This window comes from Sesamum indicum, linkage group LG6 (genome assembly GCF_026168435.1).
Source record: "Sesamum indicum cultivar Baizhima isolate 11 linkage group LG6, ASM2616843v1, whole genome shotgun sequence".
Lineage (NCBI taxonomy): Eukaryota > Viridiplantae > Streptophyta > Magnoliopsida > Lamiales > Pedaliaceae > Sesamum > Sesamum indicum.
In genome coordinates, this window is record NC_142662.1 from 25,722,251 (window position 1) to 25,740,837 (window position 18,587).

The 18,587-nt window shown below is 36.3% G+C and overlaps 3 protein-coding genes across 11 annotated transcripts; all 3 read right to left on the minus strand.

Moving 5' to 3' along the window:
- Positions 1 to 1,221: 1,221 nt before the first annotated feature.
- Positions 1,222 to 5,454, minus strand: LOC148787960 (iron-sulfur protein required for NADH dehydrogenase, mitochondrial-like). 4 transcript variants are annotated; one of them, XM_088881983.1, is made up of 9 exons: positions 5,025 to 5,454; positions 4,802 to 4,934; positions 4,483 to 4,605; positions 3,518 to 3,615; positions 3,153 to 3,279; positions 2,758 to 2,843; positions 2,053 to 2,178; positions 1,595 to 1,766; positions 1,222 to 1,472 (listed from the first exon to the last, which is right to left on the minus strand). In XM_088881983.1, the coding sequence occupies exons 1-8, from the start codon at positions 5,049 to 5,051 to the stop codon at positions 1,596 to 1,598; spliced, it is 891 nt and encodes a 296-aa protein (XP_088738109.1). In that variant the 5' UTR covers positions 5,052 to 5,454; the 3' UTR covers positions 1,222 to 1,472; position 1,595. The 4 variants fall into 4 exon arrangements, with proteins under 4 accessions (XP_088738109.1, XP_088738107.1, XP_088738108.1 ...); XM_088881981.1 differs by having other exon boundaries at positions 1,222 to 1,476; positions 5,025 to 5,452; XM_088881982.1 differs by having other exon boundaries at positions 1,222 to 1,766.
- A 1,427-nt stretch (positions 5,455 to 6,881) lies between these two features.
- LOC105163387 (flowering locus K homology domain) lies at positions 6,882 to 12,621 on the minus strand. The gene is made up of 7 exons (XM_011081709.3): positions 12,486 to 12,621; positions 11,395 to 11,691; positions 9,289 to 9,532; positions 8,636 to 8,784; positions 8,269 to 8,547; positions 7,580 to 7,774; positions 6,882 to 7,304 (listed from the first exon to the last, which is right to left on the minus strand). Exons 2-7 carry the CDS (start codon positions 11,686 to 11,688, stop codon positions 7,119 to 7,121), a joined length of 1,347 nt encoding a protein of 448 aa, XP_011080011.1. The 5' UTR covers positions 11,689 to 11,691; positions 12,486 to 12,621; the 3' UTR covers positions 6,882 to 7,118.
- A 1,413-nt stretch (positions 12,622 to 14,034) lies between these two features.
- Positions 14,035 to 18,405, minus strand: LOC105163386 (uncharacterized). Of its 6 annotated transcripts, none has more exons than XM_088882260.1 (5): positions 16,343 to 18,405; positions 15,880 to 16,068; positions 15,731 to 15,795; positions 14,708 to 14,813; positions 14,035 to 14,635 (listed from the first exon to the last, which is right to left on the minus strand). In XM_088882260.1, exon 1 carries the CDS (start codon positions 18,403 to 18,405, stop codon positions 16,537 to 16,539), a length of 1,869 nt encoding a protein of 622 aa, XP_088738386.1. In that variant the 3' UTR covers positions 14,035 to 14,635; positions 14,708 to 14,813; positions 15,731 to 15,795; positions 15,880 to 16,068; positions 16,343 to 16,536. The 6 variants fall into 6 exon arrangements, with proteins under 6 accessions (XP_088738386.1, XP_011080007.1, XP_088738385.1 ...); XM_011081705.3 differs by having other exon boundaries at positions 15,880 to 16,076; XM_088882259.1 differs by having other exon boundaries at positions 16,338 to 18,405.
- Between the last annotated feature and the right edge of the window lie 182 nt (positions 18,406 to 18,587).

Consider the following 18,587-nt stretch of genomic DNA (forward strand, 5'->3'; position numbering starts at 1 on the left):
CATAGCTCAGAGAATTAAGGCGCGGCTTCGGAAAAGGAATTTCAATTCCTCTACATTTCAAAACCGAATAATAACAGAAACTTCTTCTCGCTAGAGACGGAGATAATCTAGGGGTGTGGAGGGTGTTTGGGTAGGGCGAAGAAAAGAGGGCATAATTGGATTTAAGGGATAATGCAACCTGATTATGCATTCAGGAAATGGGTCAGCAGAGGCGAGAGGGAAAAATGCAGAGATATTATCGAGATTGAACAATACCGTAAACCTGATATAGAGAATAAAATTGGAAGAGGAAAGCGGGGCAGCCAAACAGGGAATAGTCGGAGTCGCAGTTCGGTTCACTCTCAACCCCACCACTGGAAGTGAAGGATCAGAATCCGGAGACCCTCACCGAGAACAGGATAACCTTTCCTCAATTTTGTATTTCAAGAATTATTTTTTAATAGGAATAATTACACTTTTCGTTTTCGCTGCCTAAATCAAACGCATCAAATATAAAACTTCCTATTCACCCATTAAACTATAAAATATAATAAAAACCACTGGATATGATTACATTCATATTCATTTTAAAAACGGTTTATCATACGGTGTATCCACTTTCAAATTTTGTTGTCCGTCGATTTTGTAAATAGAGATTATTGTGCAGTTATAACAGTAACAAGTATCACTCATTTTTACATACTCTTTTCTCTGATTTTCAAAGGATCTCTTGTGCATTTTCCCACTCTACAAAATTATTATTACCTCATTTTAATATTTTATCAAGTCACTTCGATTATTGCACTATTGTTCTTGCATCATTTTAAAATTCTCGATTACTGATTTAAACATGAAAATATTAACTCCTATTTTGCACGGTAGCCCTCTTTAATCCTAGGAAGACCATTATAGTTTTGTTGGACTCCAATATGTATCAATATTAATTATTTTTTAAATCAAAGTTGAAAAGATTATACTTTTAATATTAAGAAAACCAAAAAAGGAAACAGTTGAATTAAATTGTTTACTACATACTTAAACTTTTAAATATATTTTTTAAAATACTCAATTTCTTTATCAGCATAAGGGTTGGGGGAGGGGAATAAGCGTTAAGGATTAATGAGTATTAATTGATTTTAACATGAGATATAGGGGACTACAATCACAACAATTTACTAAGAATTATATAATAAGATATCATATCAGATAATTATAACTATTTAAAGTTTTAATACCCCCATAGAAAAAGTAAAGAATAAATCAATCGTTAAAAAAGAGGGGGAGAATCTGTGCAGTTGTTGGTCAAAACTCCATAACAACATAAAATTCAATTCCTGACTAGCAAAGTTAGAAGAGCAGTGAAATTACAAAAAGATCTGTCTGTAGCACAGGACACGAAGATCGAACCGAATTCAGACGGTAGCCTGTTAGTCGGCAAAACTCTTTTCTGATGTCGTAACCATGTTTGAGGTCTTTATGAGCTTGAGAAAGAACTAACTTTTTCATGTAAAAAAACAGAAAAAGAAAAAAAGCTGTTGGGTAAGCGATCAAAGTCAAACTATATAATGCAAGCATCGTAGTTTAGTCAAGGACATATATGGAGTTAGTTGCATACTTTATATGTTTATTTCAGGCCGGAGGTATTGCTCTTTGGTTAATTCTTCAAGCCTGATGATCACTTTTTTCGCCACATCGCTGTAGACATGGGATATGGAAGAATCGGGATTGGATATCACAACAGGGACGCCTTCATCAGAGCCACTTCTGATCCTCGTCTCCAATGGTACCTACTAGAGCAGTAACAGATTAAGATGAACAACATGCCACGTTAAGTATCATTAAGCCTGTCTAGGACATCGAGAATATTTCTTTCACACAGAAGAGTTGTCCATATTTATCATCACCACATAGATTTAAGGGAGATTATCATGGCACAAGTCAGCTGCTAATCATGGCCTTGAATTAATGGATGGGAAAAGAAAGATTTCTGCCTTTCGTCATACTTGTAGACATTGTAACTACCGAGAAAATAGTATACGAGTACAGAGTAAAAGACCGATTTGGCAGCAATACCTCTCCAAGAAACTTCATACCCATTTCTTCAGCAGTCTTTTGAGCTCCGCCTTTACCAAATATGTAGTAAGGCTCAGAACAGTTTGGACATTTAAAGTAACTCATGTTCTCCAGGATTCCTAAAATCTGCAACGCATATCCAACAATAGTAATCTAATATACAAAATCCAAATTAAAAAAAAAAAAACAAAACAAAAAAACAAAAGAAAGAAAGAAAGAAAGAAAATTGGTGCAAAGGTTAGAATGCTAAATCGAACTAACAAATGTTTTAGTGTTGTCAAAAGTAGTAAAAGGTTGCAATCATTGAACACCAAGTAACACAAGTTTCTGTTCCCTTACTCTGGGGGGGGGGGGGGGGTACAACAACTTTCTTTTCCTGACAGTTAGCCTCTACATCCATCAGACACAAGCATTCATGTAATACATACTGGAAATGCTATAATTTGACTATCTTCAGGACAAACTCAACCACATGTGAAGCAGTTACGAGACACACACATAATGTGTGCGTGTGTGAGAGAGAGAGGGAGAAAAGCATATGTTGGCCAAAAATTCCTTTCAAGGTAACACCTCATCTCCTTTCTAAAACAAGTTGATGCAAACAGCAAGGCCTACAGTCTATTTTTGTCTCGGTGAAATGAGAGATTGCACGCATCACAAACAAATATGCGAACACAAACTACATAGATCCAGATATGGTTATACCGGCACGTTGACTTGTGAGAACATTTTAACACCTCTTCGAGCATCCATTAATGCAACATCTTGAGGAGTTGAAACAATTAATGCTCCTGTGACAAGCCGAAATTGCTCTTATAGATCAGTTATTTATCAAATCAAAGAATTAAGGCATAGTGGAAGAAAGAAAATTCTAACACTTGGTACACTGACAAAAATTAATGAGCTGATTCTCCTTAACAAAAAGGTAGATAAAACCCCAAGCAAACATCCCATTAGACAATAAAGCATGTATTTCCAGTTGCATCATATAACTGATTGCACATGAATGCATGAGCATTATTACTTGTATGACAATAAATTGCTTGCAGCAATTCTTTTTAGGCTGAACCATGAAAAACTACTTCCAAAGTTCCAACTACCTGACAACTGCAATCTCTGGGATATGGAAATCTGAGCATCACCAGTGCCAGGTGGCATGTCTACCACAAGAATATCTAGGTTCCCCCAATGAACTCCTCTCGTCATCTGTTCCAGTGCTTTCATGACCTGAAGGGATAAAAGGTCTATCAAATATGACTTGATTTTGGTGGCATCCATCCAAAATAATAGGATGCTTTCCATCAGCTGTCATCGCCAACCAAAGGACGCATATATAAATCATAAGAGGTATCACTTTGCTAGCAAAAAGTTTCGATTTTATTATCTCAAAAACTAAATTAATGAAAAAATAGGCAGGTGAAGAACAACCTGCTAAAGCCAAACGAAGACAAAAGCATATACTTGCCATAGGACCTCTCCAGACAATTGCCTCCCCTTCTGCGACAAGAGATCCCATTGACATGCATTTGACTCCATAGTTTTCAATTGGGATCATTTTCTTATCTGCCAAGAAGTATCACCAGAAAAGCAGAAAAATGTTAAAAAGAAAAAAAAGTTCCTAAATGTTAGGAAGTGGTTGCTACTCCACACAGATTATGCGCATTCACTATACACATTAAGCAAATAAGCATAAGAGGTGTCATCCTAAAGATTTGCAAATGAAACCCCAAAATAAGTGGACACACGGACCAATGGGCAGTATGCTACCTCAATAAGATGTGTAAAACAAGATAGGCAAGATACCTCAGTTTCAAGGTAAAGTGGACTCAGAAACATCAATCAACAAACTAGCATCTGGTAGAGAGGACACCTTGTCAAGTACTTTCTCAGGGAGATACTTGCTCAAAAATCGTTTATAATTCAAACTAGATAACATTTTCCAGAAGAACTAAGAGGCCTGTTCCTCATATCACGCTACTGGCCTACATGCTGCTGGAAGTCTAAGAAATTTACTTGACACATACAACACAGAGACAGCAGTGAGTTTCTTGGCAGGCCTCAGAGAGAAAACTCAAAACTCGGGGAATTTCATAAAAGAATAATTAACATGGGAAGATTGATAGCAACGACATATCTAAAATCCCAGAAAATGAGTCCTAAACAAACTAGCCCATTGATCTCCATTGCTTCAGAAACTTAAATCCGGGTGTTATTAATACCTCAACATAACCTGTCAAGACTATTCGAATAAGAAATTGCCATAACATCTAACAAGTGCTAGTCCTACTGATCACTTCCTTAAACACAGACAACGAAAATCAAATTGCAAGGAGAATGCAGGAGCCAAGAAGATAACTTATCTAACTTACTGAAACAACCAACAAAGTATAAAAAGTGTTAGAATGCATAGTAAGGCCATTAAAGCACCACCTGCACTCACTTCAGGCTTTCCACGGAGTTTCATCATGATAGGAATCGACGGCCCGTAGACATCAGCATCGAGCAGCCCAACTTTAAGCTGACACTTATTTGCCAGTGAAACCGCCAAATTAACTACAAATTTACAGCATATAGAAACATCACACTGTAGGAACGTCAAAAACCCAAATTGACAACATTACCACAAACCCATATTTCAGACACAAAGGCAACCCAAGAAGAATCACTTCATACACACATTTCACCTATAAGAAATCATCCCAAAACTACAATTTCTTTTTTCAAAAAACAAGAAACGGTCACATAGTACCGGCTGTAGTAGACTTGCCAACGCCTCCTTTGCCGGAAGCAACAGCTATGATGTCTTTAATCCCTTCAATCTTCAAATTTTGCAAAGGGGTTCCCTTTCCACTCTGCACAGCGAAACCCCTGAAGCCTCCAAGCTAACATGACAGCAGTAATTTCTCGATCAATTTCGAGTTCAAGAAACTAAAGCGTGGATTCCGATGATAGCCAGTAGAATCGCAACTTACGGTATAACGTCTCGGAAGACGGTTCATGGATTCTGAAATACTGAAACAATTTCCCAAGAAGAATGCCCTGAGGCGAGAGCGAACCCAGCGAAGAGTCGGGTGATTAGTTCATCGGATCGCGAACCTGAACAAAATGGATCGGATCTTGATGGTCCATGAATTACTTATCGAACCCGATTAGTACCATTTGAGCTCGTATTCTGCAGCTCCCGTCGGATCTAACCGACACTTAGGCCTTGGGTTAGTACTTGAAATTAGGGTTTAATTCGATTCAAACGGACCAATTAAAATTTATTTAAATTCACTTAATTTAACAAATTAAATCTTAAAAAAAAAGTATTCAAACTATTTTAAATTCAATCAAACTCGACTCAATTAATTTTAAAATAATAAGGACAATTACTTAATTAAAAGATTTGTCGTATTATATTCATTCTGCAGTTCAACTCACGTTAATTATTTTATTTATTTTTAATTATATATTTTTATTTTTAAAATATTTTTTTAATGTATTTAATTATTTAATTACATATACACAGTATTATGTTTCGTGGTAACTAATATTATTTTATAAAAAAAAAAAAAAGTAAGATCTGACCATCCATCGCTTATTATAAGCATCCAAAAATTGGTAGGCAAAGTGGTAGATTCTGTCACACTGTTTTGACCTTTTCCATAAAATAGAATCATCATAAACGCACGTGCTACCACGTCTGCGTCCCATCTCTATCTAATCATACCTAACCCAAATATTTATACTTGAAAATTTTAGTCAAATAATAAAATTGAAATTTCCTAATTTTAAAATTATATGGTGCGAACAATTATTCTATACTAATTATAAATAAAGAGTTTTAGGAGTTTTCAATGCCTCCATTTCTTAAGTCGTACCTTACACAACGACACATCAATTAAGTCATAAGCTGTAATTCTAGTATCATAAATATATATGTATTATGTATTAAATGGTATTTGTCAAAAATAATATTTAATGATGACTTATTTGTGTACCAACTATAGATACGATTTTTCTCTCCCTCTCTTTTATATTTATTTTTATGGACAGTCGTAATGAGAAGCACTTGGTTATACTTATTTGGAAAATGCAACTAAATCTCGAAGCCTCTTGAATAGATTTTTGTGGCTAAATTCATGCTACACTGAGTTATTTTACATATTGTATATAAGTGAGTACGACATATATTTTAAATTTTTTATGTGTTGATTGTTGATCTGTTTAGTATATTTTATAGAAAGTGTAGTATCTATAGGGCCAAATCTTTGTATTAATTTCATATATGTAACTAAATTACACTAATCCATGATACTATTATAATTACATTTTAAAGGAAAATTCGAAGAAAACAAGTGATAAAATTCAATAATTGGAAAGTGAAAAAAATAAAACGCATAGGAGTGTGTCACCTACACATAGGACGACAGGAGTTCTTGTTTTACATACGAGAGAAATTATATCCAAGCAACTTGCTCACCGAAGCAATAACAAGGTATTGCTGTCGCATTTTGACAACCATAAAATTGCTACACATTTGTGGCGCTTAAAGACAACAGAATTTGTATGATGCATCATATGTTGTTTCGCCTGTTGATGGGCCGCCAAAGCAACTAGATTTGGGATGACTCGATCTACAGAAGCAATTAAAGAAAGAAGTTGACAATATATAACAGAACAGTGCAGAAACTAAGCTATCCTAACAACTGCTGATCAGTTGACCTAGAGGTTGAATTAATATGCTCAAAATCAGGGGGACTTTTAGATAATAACTTTTCTTCTCCTAACATAGATAATCAAGCTAAATGGCAAATTCAACATAAAAGTAGATAACACCAGGGGGGTGGCTTAAATTGTATGCCTGGAAGCTACCAAAAAAAACAACTGCCAAAAGCAACAGAGGAGATTGGGTAAACGATTCACAATCACCTGGACTACATAGAAAAGACAAGGTCAACAGTACCTGATACAGAATCATCGACTATCTAATACAACTCTACACCAGCAAGTTAACTTCTAATAATTGAAAGCCTTGTTATCTAAAGCCAAAATCCATCCGTAAATAGAGCAGCATTTCATCTCTAGTAGCCATAACTGGTGCCATACATAGAACCATAATCTCCATTGGGCGCATGGCCAGCTTGACCAGCTGTGTTAGATGTTGAAGAACCATAAACTGGACCCTGAGGGGCATAGGGATTATAACCTTGACTTGGTGGTCCTCCAGCAGTATTCTGTGAACTGGTTACCGCATCAGCAATAGAATTCTGTTCATATAACGGAACGATAATTCATAAGAATAGTCATAGTGGAAAAAGTACCAGTACACAGTACAACAGGACCTATCAAGGATGTCAAAGATTCTTGGTCTATAGGAACTAAAGACCACCAAGTCATGATAAATAACACATCACATGATAAATTTCTTCAGATGTTAGATCTATATAACTTGGGGAAAGTAACACAACAGAATCTTCTCAAGGCCAGAAAACTTAAAGAGCAAATACTTGCAGATAAGAATAAGAATGGAACTAGGAAATACCTGTATCAACTGTTGGGCTGCTTGAACTTGCGCTGCCGAGCCATTTATTTCAACCGTCATCTCACCAGGAACACCCCTTGTTTCCTGTATTGCAATAGTTGCACCACTAGCACGACGAATATAACTAATATTTGCACCATTAACACCAATGACAGCATCAGCATATGATAATGGAATTTGCATGTTCTGTGTGACCTATAAAAAATAAGATGGAAAGAGAGCATCAATGGTCATGAGAACTGAAGAAGTAAACCACTCTGACAGTTAAGACCAATGCCTTTCCAACATCCTCAGACGATGTAGAGGTAGTGTTGGAGCAATGTGTACAATGCAATCACAGCTAGAAACATGCCCTGAGCCTACAGATCAATTTCCAAATTTACATCATCCCTTCACATCTTATGATTCGGGTATTATCCAACAAATTGCAGATAAAAATACAGTCAGCCAACAATTTCAGCCTTCAAAGGTCTAGAGGAAAAGCAGCAGTATGACACATGTTACATTAGAGATACAGCCAAATGACAACTCTTGATAATCTTGCAATAGGCAGTTATTAAAATATATAGAAGAACCAATCAAAATACTATATTGAAGAAAATCATTCATATCTTCCATCCTTCACTAATGAAAATTAGAGAAGCATTCTACGGACTGAATTGCGTGGATGAGATTGAAGCAAAATCTACCTTTGCAATAACTGCTTGTTGGGGGTGCAGGTTATTTGTGTGAGCTCCCACCGGCACATCTCTGCCATAACTAGGTGGGCCGGAGCGAGGCTGCTTCTCCAGAGGAGGCAAGTCTACACGTGGATAGTAACTATCATATTGACGAGGCGGAGGTGCCATGAATGGAGCGTTCGACCCATAACCAAGTTGACCAGGATTCATGGGGAAAGCTGAAGGAGGAAGTCCCCAGGATTGGGATGGGGGAATGTTTTGATTTGCTCGAGAATTTGGCTGTTGCATCTGATCAGGTGAAGTAATAACTTCCGTTAATATGGATAGGGAAGATGCCGAAGACCATAAAATGCTTAAATTCTTCTATAGGACTTGCCTGCATTTCAAATACTCCAATAACGCTTCGATCTACCAAAAATTTCCTAAGATGTGTACCAATTAATTCAACAGCCTTATGCAAACCTTCCGGTTCACCCTGTATCTCAACTACACTGTCATCTGGTAGAGCAACTGCAGGCAAGTTCTCTGCAAAAATGATTTTGAGACAAAAGGCAAGCTCTTAGAATATATTGATTATGTAATCTGTTCAGTGTATAATTCAAAATTCACACAGAGGCCCTATAGTTCATAAAAGCAGATATATCCATATTCATAGATCAAGGTCAAGTAAACTTCAATATACATCCATGTGGACACTAAAAAAGTGCATATACTCCATACTCTGCCAAAGAGCTCAAACTTGTGTATTAACTCCCTGGGTAAACACAGGACTTAAAGCAAAATTATCCACTACAACACTCTGAAAGGGTGCAATTGTTGTTAGATAAGTGATTGACATTTTCACAAGGTATGTATCCAGAAAGCATTAAATACAAGCTTAGCCATGGAGAATAGATAGTCTCAAGGATTAAGTAAGATGAATGTACATGAGCAATTGAACAACTAGGAACCTGAATCATTGAATCTGAATCAACAGGAAAAGAGTTTGATAGCAACAATTACCAGCACATACAGTCATAGAAAAGTTACCTCCTCCAAGAACTCGAATAGTACAATGTGAATCATCTTGAATTGATTTTATAGTGGCACCCTGCTTCCCAATTAAACTGCCAGCCTGCGTAGCTGCGACAAGAAGTCTTGTGCAAACTGTTCCCCCTGATGGTGCATTGGATGGATCTGAGTCTGCATCAACAATGCGTTTATGGATCTTGAGAAGCCCGTCCAAAGCAGGTGGAATTGGAAGATCTGGCTCCTCCTTTGCAGATACCATTACCTGATAAAGATGGTGAAAGGTGTTATTTCTTAAAGAAGCATTACAGTAATCCTTTTCAATATAAAATTTGCATATGCGGTAACCATAGTTGTAAAATCAGAAGGCCAGATTTGTCTGCATCCAACAAAAGAGATGTGGGATGATACTTTATGCATGGCTTGACATATGCAACTATCCATTGCTGGAAAGCATATATGTCGAACTCAGGTCATTCAAGATGATAAATATTGTAAAAATGCCCAAGAACTTTACATAATTTTCATTGATGCAAGCATTTTGCACAATCACCATTGTGCAAAATAATTCTGCAGCATACAGGACCACTTAGTGGAAAGCCCATATCACATATTACTCTCTCTATATTACTAATCAAACTGGAAGTGACTTGTGGTTCACAATTTCAACGGTATGGGAATTGTTTATTTTCATCATAAGGTCTAGCACTAACTATAATATTTACTCTAACACCTAAATATGCAGCATAATATGAAGAGGATAAAATGCAATCAGGATTAACAAGTATATGCTCATGATTGCCAATTAACAAGTAAAAGATGCATATTTGAAAGACTTCCAGTGTTCACATCACATAGAATCCAGAATGTATGAAGAAGTTGTGCTACTTCTCAAGATAATATATGGGCAGAAACACGTAGAATAGGGAAAACGGAGCTATGTCCTAAGTTTAACACATGTTTTGGGTGTTAGCATTGATATTTACCTGTTGATGAAAGATTTTATAATGTAATTTAACAATCATGCAGCTTTTAATTTATTCTCACTGTATCCTTTTTATTAGTAACTCCTGTTTGTCGAATTATCTAAAATAAATCTACACTTGGTTAGGTAAAGCATCTTATGAGTCCACTACATTGTTGTTTCTCTGTAGAGTTTACAACTTTTGCAAGACACCAATCTACCAAGTTCTGAAGTTACCAGATATAGAGCAATGCTTCTTGGTACAGATGTCCGCACAAAAATCAATCTGACATATAGTCAGAAGGACATATCAGCACTTGCAATTGCTCAATACTCATCGCTGCAATCTGGATCTTTGATTCTTCTGGTTTCTTGGCCACATGATAGATTGAAATCTTGCTTAATATGCAAAACCTGCACGGATTCATTTTGGTCACCATAGTAAAGAGAACCTCTTGTTTAACATTGGTTGTATGAATATTAATTGATTTAAATTGGGATATATTTGGCATCCAACTTGTCCCATAATGTTATGTTTTTCAATGTTTCATTCATACGTCTGAATAAAGTCAAGCTCTTCCCTCTTGTGATGATATTCTTAGTCATATAAGCTTTCCAGTCCCCAACACATGAAGTTGAATAAAAATGTATTCAGGCTTAATACTTGAACAAAATAGTTTCCAGCTGATTCTTTAAATTTTTAGCTGCAGTCTCCTCATAGATAGAATCTAACAATAATGAAGTTATATAAGGATACTTAACTGCTGAAAACATGCAAACAGTGCCAGAAAAGCATCTGAAATCTTTCCCAACATCTGGATGAATAATATAACTACTTGTGCCTAAACATCATGCAGTTGTTAGACATATCGGGTGCTTCACAGAATATAAGCAAGTATAACATCAGAAGCAGATGATCTGCAAGTCAGACGACTGGTACAACATACACAGGCCTTCTAAACATAGAAGTATTCTGAATATTACAACATTGGACAAGCAATACAATTTCATCATCAGCATAAGCATGTAAGCAAGATGAATCACTTAACGACTTTCTGAAGAAGTTTCTCAGAATCATCATAACATTTAAAATTCCGAAACAGAAATCATGAAGCAAGAAAGATACTTTTAATAAAATTTGGGGAAGGGCAACAATAACTCACAGTTCTTTCAGTGGTCCCGGGAGGACCATCGAGAATCTTAATTCGAGCCTTTGTTTCCTCACATATTTTCTTAATATACTCTCCTTTGCGTCCAATGATACCACCAACCTTTTGAACAGGAACTAGCATCCTAAACACATTCTCTCCAGGCCATCCAGGCCATTTCTTTTCCTCAACAACACCTGAATCATCTTCATCTTCTTGCACTTCTTCTGGAGGATGCGAGTTCTCAGGCACATTATCCATCTCTTCCACATTACCTAAGTCCTGTTCCTCAAAATTTTCTTCTGCCATTTGCTGAAATGATAGATATTGAAAATTTGTCAAATCAAACAAATAAATCACAAGCAAAATTCTCTCAACTTTTACATCAAAAAGATTACAAAGGATATAAAGCTTCAAGGCATTACACAAATAGAGAAAGAAAACAGTACATTTATATATCTCACCACAAAATACAGATAAAAACAGACAAAATAATCTGCCATTCTAAGTCCCCAGGACCCTATGTTTTGGCAAAAAGCAAGTGGATATTGTAACTGGAACCAATAGTTTATTTGGGAAAGAAAAAATCAACTCATGGCAGCATATATAGCTTAGCCAATCTTATACTAAAATGCCAAAACCACAAATAAAGCTTCATGACTTCAACATTTCATAATGGTACAAAAACAAAATATACAGATAAGTAACTCGGAAATAAACAAGCCAAAACCATAATAATACTACCACAATTTTTGCAATACACTTCTTGCCTTAATCCAGGAACAACAAACATAGAAAGTACCAACCGCATATGTGCGCGCAACATGCTAATGGAGAAAACCAAAACCCCAATTAAACAACCTTTCCCTCTTTCTCCAACAGAGATTCATGCAAAGAGCCTCCATAACAAAATTAAAACAACGATCAAAACTAAGAACCCCCATTCCAGAATCTATACTTAAAAACCCTAACTCCATTGTTTGCACTAAAATCAAAATGCATATAACAGGAAAATCGACCCGAAAAACAAAAAGCCGACAGTACATAAGCAAATTAAACCAATGCCAATTGAATTTCCACGCAATCACGGGCAGTCGCAGACTTACAGAAATTTTGAGAAGTTCTGAACTCAGCAGAAGAAAGAGCGCACGCCGTGAGCGTGAGCGTCTAAGGGAGCGGGAATTGAATTGGAAACAAAAAATATCGGATAGGTTTTATTAAAAGCGGCGTCGAACGAAGTTTGGGTAGTTGCTCTTTACCCCCATACTTTTGCCTTATTTCAAAACTAGCCCTCCTACTTTTGGACAAATTCCATTTGTGCCACCAAAACTAAGTTGCAGAATTACTTGTGATACTCAAATCATGAAATCTCAATTTTTCATATGAAATCAGAAAAAAATTAATAGGATGAGGCCTAAAATAATCAGATTAGCATAATGTTTTTGTTGTCAATTGGGACATCATCAAAATTAAATTAAAATTATTTGTAAATATCGTATTATATTTGAACCTTCAATTTTCATAATAAAATAACAAAAGAATGAGACGAGCCACAAAACAGAAACATAATTAGTATAATTGAAGTCCTCGAATTGATTAGGAAAATGAGGTTGTATTATTCTAATTAACATAGTGTTTTGACAATACTCTTGTATAATTTTGACAAGATAAAGCGTCATTTGCTTGCCAAAATGTTGATGTTTTCAATCTTGTCTTACTTTTAACAAAGCCGCTTTACTTGCTACTTTCACACTTGTACATCAACCAACATTTTGCTAAACTTTCGGTACCACTCTAAATTATGTTCATTCATTACGTTTTATTTATTTATTTTGGCAAATTGAAGCAGAAAGTGCCATGAAAAATAACGAAATTAGAAGATTAAATGGTCATGGATACATATTATGTGTAATCCTTTGACACCCAAACTAATAAGCTGGATGATTACGATTTCAGTAAATTGATCTAATACTAGTTCTAAATCATGCATATCTTGATATATTGAATAACTCAAGACAAAATTTATCGATATATTTGTTTATTTATTAAGGAGAGCTCAATGTTAATTATGTATGAATTCATAATCAATGAGGTCGATTATAGAATTAAAGTCCGATGTGTGACTTGCGTTCATAAATTAAAAGGGTCACTGGTGAGGCACTATAGTCCTCTAACGTTTAGACTGATATTTTGGTCGATCTTGAATAAAAATACGAAACGCTTATCCTATTTTAATATTCTCGCGATATATAAAGATATTATTTTTTTTATAGTCTATTCATCTAAATACTTAACCTCATCTTACCTATATAATATATTAGAGCTTGAAGTTGAGAGGGAGGGGAAATTGAGGTGAGCTTCCCATGTAAGCTTGGCATAAAAGGTTGATGCATACCATCCCTCCTTTACCCTAGTGGGAACCTAAAGATATTTACTTTACTTGAGATTGGGAATAAGAGACAAAGTCAACCCCTTTTTAATCAAAGTCAACCTTCAAAGGGAACTAATACTCTGCTTTTTCAAAATTTTTCATTTGAAAATTTTATATGATTTACTCTAATCAAGAAAAAGTAATTAGCACTAAAATATGGGTTCTCGACCAACTCAAGGAAAAAATCAGTGTCCCTGGCGTCGTGTCTCAAGCATAAACAGACCTATCCAAAATAATAAATTTTTTCATTATGATAAAAAATAAAAGAACATATCAATACTTGCATAAATATTACAATTATATGTATAAATCTTAAGGTACTAAACTAGATTACAACATTGGCTAGCTCTCTTCATGTGAGCGGTGATGTGCGTGAGTACTTAAAAGTGGATTTCCCTGTCAAGTGAACCAAAGAGAGAATCTCTTACGTATATAAAGGACCCCATAAAAGATAATGCATGCCTAAATCATCCATCTCCTTCTACCCATTCCATGCTTCAATTGTTTCTTCACCTTTTGTTGCATATTCATATATGTTGAGGGGAATGTTGTCTGGTGCGAAATCTTTCGTCCAACAATGTTCGAATTGTTCATCGTAAATGAATGATTTCGGACCAGGCTTCATTCCCCTCAACCAAAAGAATCGAATAACTGCCAAAGTTCTTGTTGTGTGATTTCTTTGGGGTCTTCCAACTTTTTTCTGCAGAAAAATCATGGGCGGTAGGGGAAGCAGCATATCAACCATCTAGCTGCAGTGTTGATTCACTGAACATAAGGCAGATATTGTTTGAGAGCAGGTTCGTTCATATCCAATCTTATTTAGTGCTGATAAAAGAGAATATGTCGTTACAACTTACATATATACAGACAACTAACAAGTCTATATAGTATTATTACCTTGTTACATCTTGTCCATCTTATCTCTGCAGGATAATGAGTTGAGGGCGTTAAGGAGGTGTACTGGCTCATCTCTTTTCATCTTCTTGTTTTTCTCATTTTTTGCCTGCTCAAAGATGGTAGTCAGTGATGGGGAGTTCACATAATTGACAGAGATCTCAGGAGATATCAAACTAATGTGAAATGCAATGATCAGAGACACACACAAAAACATGTGGCAGCCACCTCCGATGGAATATTATCAGAATGAAAACAAGAAACGTACAACTAGGAGCTCCCAACGTTCTTCAGAAATATTTTTTTATAATTCGTATTTTCTATTATAAATTGATGTTGTTTCTAGTATTACACTCAAATATTTATAACACGGGTATAAAGTATTTCTCAGAGTATATGATCAGGCTCCTATTTCCTTTCCTAGTAATCGACCAGTGAAAGGTTAAAGCATGTCCAAGGACAACAAGGCAAAAGCCACTTCAGAGACGCAAGTACATATTTTTCCCAAATAAATGTGAAACACGTATAAATCTTTATATTGAGGATACCTATATTAAGAAACAATAAAGTATGATAAAGGTAAAGTTTATTAACTAATATTCAGGGTCAAGGTCATTGTATGAAGTCTCAAGATAGAGAATCACACATTTCCCACACCGTTTTATATCCTTTAAAAAGTGTCGGCCCACTTGGACAAAGATTTGTTCAAAAGACAAATATTCCCAACACAATCACACGGCCCTGTCATCCCTCACTCATCAATCACATGGAAAATGTCTTTATACTGCATGATGGTAGGACTAGTAATGTATCTGCTTAATTATATACTCATCAATAATTTCGAGAACAGTTTGCTATTGATATATCAAACCAAGCCCAAATTTTGGTCCCTTTTCTTTATTCCCTCGTATACCTAAATTTTTTTGACTAGAAGCTTATAGATTGGTAAATTGTGATGCAGAACGGTTGTTCCTGCATGCTCATTTTTAATGAACAAAGTGACTAGAGATATTTCAGCCATCTCACCTGGTTGGGCTAGTTCCTGTAAAAGTTCCTGGGCAATCCTTAAGCAGCAGGATGTTTGACTTGATCTGGAAGGTTAGAGATTTAGATCACTGGCTACAACTGATTCAGTTGGTAATAGCACACAATTTGAGTTCAAGAACAAAACTTACATCTTGTACACTTAGAAATATAATACAAGATAGAGAGCTGTAGAATCCTCTTCCACTTTGTAGCAGCACTACAGGGGCCCCAATAAACCACACACTGAAATTCTCTCAACCATAAATGATTCGGTAAGTGCTCATAATCCATCTTGAAATACTTATGACATCATCTAAATGCATGCCAAATCACAAGACCTGCATGACTATCAAAAGAACAACTTCAGAGATGAGATATTTTTATACAAACACAAGGATAGTTGTTATCACTTGCAACACTCAAGAGCAAGCAGATAGAGTTTCATATCTCGGTATTTGCAATCAATGAAATCCAAATAAGATTGACGATAGTTGATTTAAATTTCAAAAGTAAATAACAGTGAGTGGGCAGCATATCTAAGAGTCCTAACTAAGTGTTGCTCCAGAGAGTGATGAAATTAACTTTGGGAGATACCAAACTTTGATACCTTACCATCCAGCCAGTAATGACCACACCACGAAGGACCTCTGTTTGAAATAGCATGCCCATTTCCTATTTCTAGTCAGAAAATTCACAAATTCCAACTTCTCATTCATGCATCCTGAATTTGATCCAGTATCTTCTACTTTCATCTCGCTCTCTAAAATTACCTGCTGGCACCCCACATTCAGCATGTCATCCATTTCTCAGCCCTTGTTGGAAAATCTGGGAATCAATTGGAGAAATTTCGAATAACTCTTATCTTTTGACAATAAGTCCACAACTATACTTGCTGTATATGAATCTGGTGAAAATTTTCTCTTTGCCATTTTCTGAAGAAGCTCAACCACTTTCGGGGCGTCATTATTATTGCAGAACCCTCGCATAAGTGTATTGAAGGTAACTACATCAGGAGCACAACCTTTGTTTTCCATCTCTAGAAACAGATTGTTTGCCTTTTCTAGCTGTCCATCCTTGCAAAACCCATTTATCATGATGGAATAAGTATAAACTGTTGGTACTAAGCCCATCTCTGGAAACCTCGCAAACAGCTCACTGGCTAAGTCGAGTTGTCCTGCTTTGCACAATCCATCGAGTAGACAGTTACAGTTTAGACTGTTCAGCTTATGGCCAGACTTTTCTAGAGATCGAAACAAATCTATTGCCTCGTCAGGGCAATTGTTCTTGCCAAAACCATCCAATAATATACTATAGGTAGCAGAATCTGGTGTCAGGTCATGATCTTTCATCTTAGAATAAAGTTTTCGTGCATCCTCAACTTTACCTGCTTGAAATAGACCAGTTAACAGAATGTTGAAAGTAATTACTGTTGGCTTGTATTCCTTGCAGAGCATTTCGTTGAAAAGGTCCATCGCCTCTTTCAATTTATGACACTTGCAATACCCATTCATTAACACATTGTAGGTTTCAATATCTCTTTCATGGCCCTTAGCTGCCATTGAAACAAACAACTCTCTTGCATCATTAAGTCTGCCCTCCAGACAGTACCCATCCATCAAAGTGTTAAATGTAATAGAATCAGGCTTTTCACCCCTTCGAATCATCATCTCCAGCAAACCACTTGCTTCATTAGTTTTCCCCTCCTTGCAAAGTGCATCTATCAACATATTAAATGTCATAACATTGGGACGAATACCTCGATCCATCATATGAATGAAGAACCCCTTCGCCTGCTCCCACTCGCCCATCTTACATAAACCATGAATTAATGCACCATACGCAACCACATCTGGCGAAATACCCCTACCCTCCATTTCCGAAAATAATTCTTTACCCTTTTCAACAAATCCCTCTTTACAAAGCCCATCAATAAGGCAAGAATAATAAATCAAACTGGGTTTAAATCTCAGTCCGAATCCCACATTTCCATTCACCAACTCTTCGTGCAACCTGAGAGCAACCCCTGCATTCCCACTCCTACATAACCCAGTAACCAAAGTCCCCCAAGTTTTCACATTAGGATAAACACCCATTCTGATTATTTTCCTCAACAACCCTACTGCATCACCAATCTTATCTTCCACACACAACCCTTTAATCAGCGAAGTAAATGTAACAATATTCGGATGGTAACCCCTCTTCAACATCCCACCCATAACAGCAAAACCAAGAGCAACTCTCTTCAAATCACAATAACTATTAATCAAAATATTCATTCCAATATACTCCGGCAATAAATTAGCTTCAACCATCCGATTGAACATAAAAAACAAATCTTCATACTTCTTGGCTTTGGCAACAGTGCCTAGCAGCGTGTTGAATGATGAAACGGGTGGTTGTGTCTGCATCTGGAGCATTTTGTCGAACTGTGCAAGCGCATCATTTACGTTCATCTTTCCGTCATTTCTGGGGGATTTCGGAAGCGGGATCTGGGGTCCGGTCCTGGATTTTGGGTGTATGAATTTCGTTGTAAGATTACATCTTTCAGAAGGTGTGGAGACAAGAGATGCTGCAGTAGAAGCTGCATACCGAGAAGACGTCCTGGAAACCATAGCTAGCTCATACACTTCAACGGAATTTCGAATGAGAGAGAACAGAGAGGGAAGTAGCAGCATTCAGGGCAGAACAACTCAGTTGGGCTGGGCCCGGGCCTGGGCCGTAGTCTTGTGGATCCGTTTACTTCAGAGGGCTGTTTGGGTGAGCTTAAAACATAAAATATTAAAAATTTAATTTAATTTTTTTTTAAAAAAGTAAAGAATACCAATTATTTTAACCTTACTTTAGTTATAAAATTATC